The sequence below is a fragment of the Ostrinia furnacalis genome, unplaced genomic scaffold (assembly GCF_004193835.3).
Source record: "Ostrinia furnacalis isolate ACB-3 unplaced genomic scaffold, ASM419383v2 OfSCF2566, whole genome shotgun sequence".
Classification (NCBI taxonomy): domain Eukaryota; kingdom Metazoa; phylum Arthropoda; class Insecta; order Lepidoptera; family Crambidae; genus Ostrinia; species Ostrinia furnacalis.
In genome coordinates, this window is record NW_021132805.1 from 167160 (window position 1) to 174046 (window position 6887).

The following is a 6887-nucleotide window of genomic DNA, read 5'->3' on the forward strand; positions in this document are numbered from 1 at the left end:
TTTCAACTACCTATTTTAATATTTTTTGTCACTTTCTAAGTTTTGAATTTTATGGAATTGGGAAAGATGTACCGAGTTTGAAGCGTTCATGAGCAGACATTGCAGTTGAATATTCAAGTTCTGAATTTGATTATTGATGAATAATAAAATAAATCCTACTAGCTCGATTGATGGTTTCATTTAATTTATTTAAACCAGGTTACCTTTAATAATATTTTTTCGTTAATTTATGAAAATATCAAATTAGCTCGTAATCCTGAATCCTGATACATAAATTTAGCCTATTAATTTAACATATGTACGACTGTACTCAGTGTTGCACTATCAAATGCGATTGACGCGCCTCTATGCCAGGGTTTTTATGTTCCTGGTCAGGCTATACAGCACAATTGGTTGCAAATGCAAATATCTCGAAAACTGTAAGAGATACGGCAAAAATAATGAAATTTTGGGGGTTTCCTGAAGGGGTGATGAACTTTAGCAGTACTAAAAATGAGTCCTATGATATTTGCAATATTGCAAAAAATCAATTATTTATTCAATAGTTTCGTAAAATGTTTTTGAGTTATACATCTTGAGGTTCATAATATATGTAAGTACGAAGGACTCCCTATAATATTAATCGTATCGATACGCGCAGGTCATTTGCACACGCAGATATGTCGAAAACGGTAAGTGATACGGCAAAAATAATGGAATTTTGGGGACATTCCAGAGGAGAATGAATTCCGGCAGTACAAACGTTATGTATCAAAAAATTTGCGATATTCTGGAAAATCAACTGTAAACATCGTATAGTCCCGATTAATCGGGAAGTTTTTGCGATTTGCCATTAGGCAAGATGCCACCAAACCAGAATCACATCCATAACAAATAATATACTTTGCAGAGTCACACCCATCCAGAGTCGCACCCATTACGGCTTATTTTTGTTTTATTCTCGCTTTAAACATTTTTGAGTCGCGAGGCCCCTTGTACCGCGAGGCCGTAGGCGGTGGCCCACATCGCCCACGCTTAACGCCGCCTCTGCCATAGAGGTCACTTAAAAATTAGGGATTGATGGTGAAAACGGGCATAAACCTTTTTTACCTCTGGTACTGCACATTGTACTCATGTCAGTAATAATGTTTACATAATAATTCTATAGTCTTATTAGTGTTGTTCTTTAGATGTCAGGCTTGTAATTTTTTTGTTACAAATTGAGTAAAATCTTGATATACCTAGTCACTTTATATTAACAAAAAAAAAGTATCTCAAGTAAAAGAGCCGCACAGTTACACCTAACTCCATCTAGGAGAAGTTGTTGAATGTTTATTACACTGTCGACTCAACTCCTATTTTGTGACTCAACATTGTGTGTAGCAGTAGATATTGATTTAACGACCATTAGTTAGGTGTCGCTTTTTAAACTGAACTGGATTGTTTATGCCTACCTTTTTTTTTTTTTTACCCAGGAAAATGGCCTATCCATACCTACCGCCGGGGGACGGCAGGTTATGTGGGGCTCGAACCCACTAAAAACCTGGGGTGTTCCCTCTGCCGCATAGTGGTCGGCGCCTGGGTACTAGAAACGACCAAGGCGCCTTCCGCGGACGTCCCGCCCTACACGGCGGGACCCAACACGCCCCCACCTAGTGGGGGGCCGACAGGATTAGCCGGGACCACGAGGCCAATCCCGTCCGACGGCGGTGGTAACCTGTGCAATGCAGGGGGAGGCGCCCCCGCGTCTCCAACCTGCTGGCCACCACCAAGGGGAGGAAGAAGCGAACGGTCATACAACCGCCTTCTAACTCCCCTCTGTTTATGCCTACCTATTTCGTGTGTGTAGAGTGTAGACCGTATTCATATGAATTGATGGATGGATAGCCATGAGTGCTAGTATATACCTAGCTTATGGGTAAGGGCTTTACCTCATTAGGGCACCATGGGCGTCACTGTTCGCGCACAATGGTGCAATTACCAAATAGGTACGAAATTGCCTAGAACAAATTGGTTTCGCGACTATACCAAGTGCGGTATAATTTTGCAATTTTGTTATAGTGGCGCGAGCAGATGGCGCCACTATCGTGGTGTCCTAATGAGATACCTAGGGACCTTACAGATTTTATTTACTAGGTACTTCAACAAAATTGGTTGTGCGATGCCACAACCACAAGTACCACAACTGAATGACGAATTTGATGAAAAAAATGATTGTCAAAGTCAGATGTCACAAATAAAAGAAATGTCTCTTTGTAATATGTTGTTTTTGTAGCTCTTTACCGATTTTTTAACTTATATTTATTTTTTGTAAATACATATACCTACTATCAGTAATGTTACGACCTGACATTTTGTTTTAGCAGTGTCGTCTTTCTGTAATAAATTTAAAGCATTCAGAGAATAATCATAATCTTATATTTTAAGAAGAGAAACTTCGTTGTTATCCGTACAAATTCAGTCATGTGAGTGTTTTTGTTAATGGAAAGATTGTACCTACATGGAAACCTTACCACCTAATATTAGATTGGTCGATTTTACTTATTGCAGTAACTAGAAACCGAAAATGTTGTGCCAGCGATGCCAGCGGCACCTTCGTCACTGCGAAGGAGTCAAGTGTGGGCAGTGTGAGTCCCGGTTCCACTTGCGATGCGTCAGCGATGTCTCGAAGGACCAGCGCAACGCTGGCGACCGCGCATATCAGTGGAAGTGTGCTCTCTGCCAAAACTCCGAGGCGAAGCTCAACATAGAAAACATACTTACTAAAGAAGATACCCTCTTGAACGCTATTAATGCCATCAGCGAAAAGTTTGAACTTGTTAATAAAATTCAGCTACCAAAACTTAGCAACGATTTACTACAGTTAAAGACCATAGCTGATAGCATTGCTAAGCAAAACGAGGATATTCTGCGAAAAATCGACGAGTATGAAGCTAAAAAGAACAAAAAGGAGAAAATTGCTACAGTGACACGATCTGAAAGTTACAGGAAAAGAAATTTTAATTTAACAACAAGGAATACAAAATCGACGGAACATAATGACAACGTGCCCATGTTACTGAATCCAGAGAAGACTGTGCGGTATAGGCCTCGGAGGAGGTCATACATGTTGAATAAAATGTTCAATTTGTTGAATCGAAAGTTAAAGAAAACTACCACACCGAGAAAGAAAATTTGACGAAATAAACTTTTTTCAGCCTATTCAATTTTATTATCTTAACATTTTACTATCATTATCGTTTATTTAGATATTTTTTATCAGTTTCATAACATTTATTCAAGCACTTATTGAAATTCAATATATCGATTGTTGTGTACCTAAACGATAAGATTACAAATTTTGATTTATAATTTTTTCGAATAGTTAATTGATTCTTAAGCTATAGATTCTGTGGCTCAAATTTAACCATAACATCGACTGCAGCAGTCGATATAGCAGCTATTCAGCCAACTATATCGTATTAAGAGTGGGTTATATGGACATACTTTAGAAAGTTGTTGTTTTTACAGCAGAATCACCTGCTCTTAATACCTACATGCTTATGCGTAATTAATAGAAAAGTGCTTACATAATTGTCTGGAGGTAATGGTTTGCGCAATGTAATTTGGAGGTTAACTAATTAAGTGTGACCCTTAAGTATACTTGTGAGTGATAAATAGCTTTTACTTTCTTGTCTTTTAGTCAATTTCACAGTCCACTGCGCGGGATAAAAAGTTGCCAGCAGACAGATCATGGAAGCGGATCAAGTAGCTTGGGCCGCGGTGTTCGACAAGGAAAGCAAAGAGTGAGAGAGTGAGTAAGTAGGCTACATTCAAATTTCTCATTATTCTAAACTTGTCCAGTAGCTCTACCACACCCACGTCAGAATATTTATAATGCTTCCAGAAAAAATATAGGCAGTTATATTAATTTCAGTTTGCTTTGCGCTCGGTGGCTCGACTTAGATACGTAAATATAATATTTACTTGTTGCTATCTAGTTGCTATGTTTTACTGTTTAGTTAGGGAGTCTTTAGTGGGTATGGTAGTTGGAACTTATTACTCTATTTGATAATATTATTGTCTAATGCCCATTTTCACCATCAATCCTTAATTTATTTTTAAGTGACCCTTATGAAAACAAAATTCACAATATTATATTGTGTTACCATAGGATCACTTAAAAAATAGGGATTGGTGGTGAAAACGGGCATTGGTGTACCAATTTTACCAACGACCATTATGAAACGTCTTGGGTGAGTTTGAGAAACTTCAAAAAGTTTGTTGTGGTACTTCTGTGACTTAGTATAACGTTTTTAAACGTTCGTTAAACTATAAGAAGTTTATCATCAACATTGTTTTTTTCTTAGGCCCAGAACAGACGGTGAAACGCAACTGCAACGAAACTGCAACTTTCGGATGATTCTGATGAATGAAACTGAAACTGAAAGTTTCAAACTAGTCGCGTCAAAACGGACGCTATGGCAGAAACTTAGATGCAACTCAAAAGTAACTAGCAGTTGCAGTTTCGTTGCAGTTGGGTTTCACCGTCTGTTCTGGGCCTTATTCATTTGTGATCTTAGTAAAAGTCAACTGTTTTTTTAGTACCATGAATGTCAATCATTGAGGGTTTTCGCGAATGAAAGATCCGCTAGATGGCGGGACGTGAATGTGGAGTCTGACTGCTGCGTGATTGGTGGATTTTGACATATCTGTCAATGTCATGTCAAAAATAACCAATCATGCAGCATTTGGACCTCGCGTCTACGTCTGGCGGATTTTTCATTCGCGAAAACCCTCATTGATTACATATTTTAAATTTAGTGCAAACTGAATACCTACCACTTGTCTTAAGCGAATANTTTATCGCGCGCGTCCCTGTTTCAAAAACCGGGATAAAAACTATCCTATGTTCTTTCCCGAGACTCAAACTATCTCTATGCCAAATTTCATCAAAATCGGTTGCGAGGTTTAAGCGGGAAAGCGTTAACAGACAGACAGACAGACAGACAGACAGACAGACAGACAGACAGACAGACAGACAGACAGACAGACAGACAGACAGACAGACAGACAGACAGACAGAGTTACTTTCGCATTTATAATATTAGTTGGGATGATCATGATTATGATTACCTCCTTCCTGAGAGCCTGCGCGTGGTCCTCATCAAGCGAGCGAGCCTGGCGATGCACGCGCACCATACGCCACACAGCCGGCATGAAGTGCAGAGGCATCATCGGCAGCCCGTCCAGCAGTAGACAATCCAAGTATAAGTAGAACCTGAGCAACGTTCCCAAGTTTCGAATGGTGCCATCCCTCTCGTGTAAGCGAGATACCAGCGTGAGCGACAGTGATAGATAGACAGAAACATTGGCCCCAACGTTGGTGACAATTTTTATTTATTCATTTATTGATGCAAAGCACTTGTAAGCTTACAGAGCAGGTCCAAAGCGCTTACAAGCATAAAAATACTTTTTTCTGAATACATTATGTAGAACGGCTAGGGCATTGGGACCAGGACCATGTGTGGGGCCAAGTTATTAATCTGATTTGAGTTGCAACTCTTAACGATAAAACATTTTTATGTCCCGATTCATATTTCACATTAAGGCCCAGAACAGACGATGAAACGCAACTGCAACGAAACTGCAACTGCTAGTTACTTTTGAGTTGCATCTAAGTTTCTGCCATAGCGTCCGTTGAGAGACCACACATGACGCGACCAGTTTGAAACTTTCAGATTCAGTTTCATTCATAAGAATCATCAGAAAGTTGCAGTTTCGTTGCAATTGCATTTCACCGTCTGTTCTGGGCGTTAGACAATCAAATTGTTGCCAGCCAATTACATCATACGCAGCGTGGGATGTCCATTCACAAGGTGGACCGACGACCTCATAAAGGTAGCAGGAAGGCGCTGGATGCAGGCCGCTACCACTGGGCGATGTGGAAATCATTGGGGGAGGCCCATGTTCAGTAGAGAACGTTCTGTGGCTAAAATAATGATGTAGAATACAAAGAAACAATCTCATTTATACGATAATATTAAGGTGACCACAAATACACCCCAATCTCAACATTTTTTTCGAGGGTAAAAAAAAGCAAAATCAAAACTTTACGTTACTTCACCAAAACATACATGGCATACTTTCAAAAAAGGAATACATTGAGATCACTTTATCAAATATTAGGAAGCATGTAAATCCTGACGTAATGTGCTTTACAGAAACCTTTGTTAAACAAGGTGAACAAAATAACATCAATATTCATAACTTTGAACTGGCAACCAGCTATTCCAGAACAATGAGAAGGGGAGGGTCCTGTATTTTGGTAAAAAAAGGAATAGAGTATAAAAAAATAACACTTTTTGATGACTTATCTCAGATATACCACTTTGAATGCTGTGCAGCTAATCTTACAACAAACAATATAATTGTCATATGCATCTATAGAATCCCTTCTAAACTAAAACGTGACATAGATTGCTTTTTTGAAAAAATTGATATGCTAATTCATAAATGTTTGCAGAAATTCCCGAAGAAACTAATTATTATTGCAGGGGACCTTAACATAAATATGCTTGAAAAAAATCAAAACTCCTCTAGGTTTTCGGATATACTAACAAAATATAATCTGAAGTTACACATCAACGACCCTACTCGGGGTAACGCATGTCTTGACTTAATAGTTAGTAATATAAAAAATGCTACTGGCTCCGTCTTGTCTCTTTTTCTATCAGACCATGATACTGCACAGGTTCTGAAATTTAATGTTGAACAAAAAAAGGAAAACCCAACACATTATTTTACATTTAATAGATGCTACACACAGGAAAATATGATTAAATTTAAGGAGTATTNCTCCCCTATTATAATATCGTTTAAGTATATTATGTATGTACATACATAATAATATTTACTGCGCATGAATT

At 38.6% G+C, this 6887-nt stretch overlaps 1 protein-coding gene across 1 annotated transcript; it reads left to right on the top strand.

The window, feature by feature from the left end:
* The first annotated feature begins 2284 nt into the window (after nt 1-2284).
* On the top strand, nt 2285-3655 carry LOC114355857 (uncharacterized). The gene has a single exon (XM_028308888.1). It carries the CDS (start codon nt 2546-2548, stop codon nt 3155-3157), a length of 612 nt encoding a protein of 203 aa, XP_028164689.1. The 5' UTR covers nt 2285-2545; the 3' UTR covers nt 3158-3655.
* The last annotated feature ends 3232 nt before the right edge of the window (nt 3656-6887 follow it).

What these genes read in the sequence shown, in the direction of transcription:
- LOC114355857 (XM_028308888.1), top strand. Translation starts at nt 2,546, where the DNA reads ATGTTGTGCCAGCGATGCCAGCGGCACCTTCGTCACTGCGAAGGAGTC.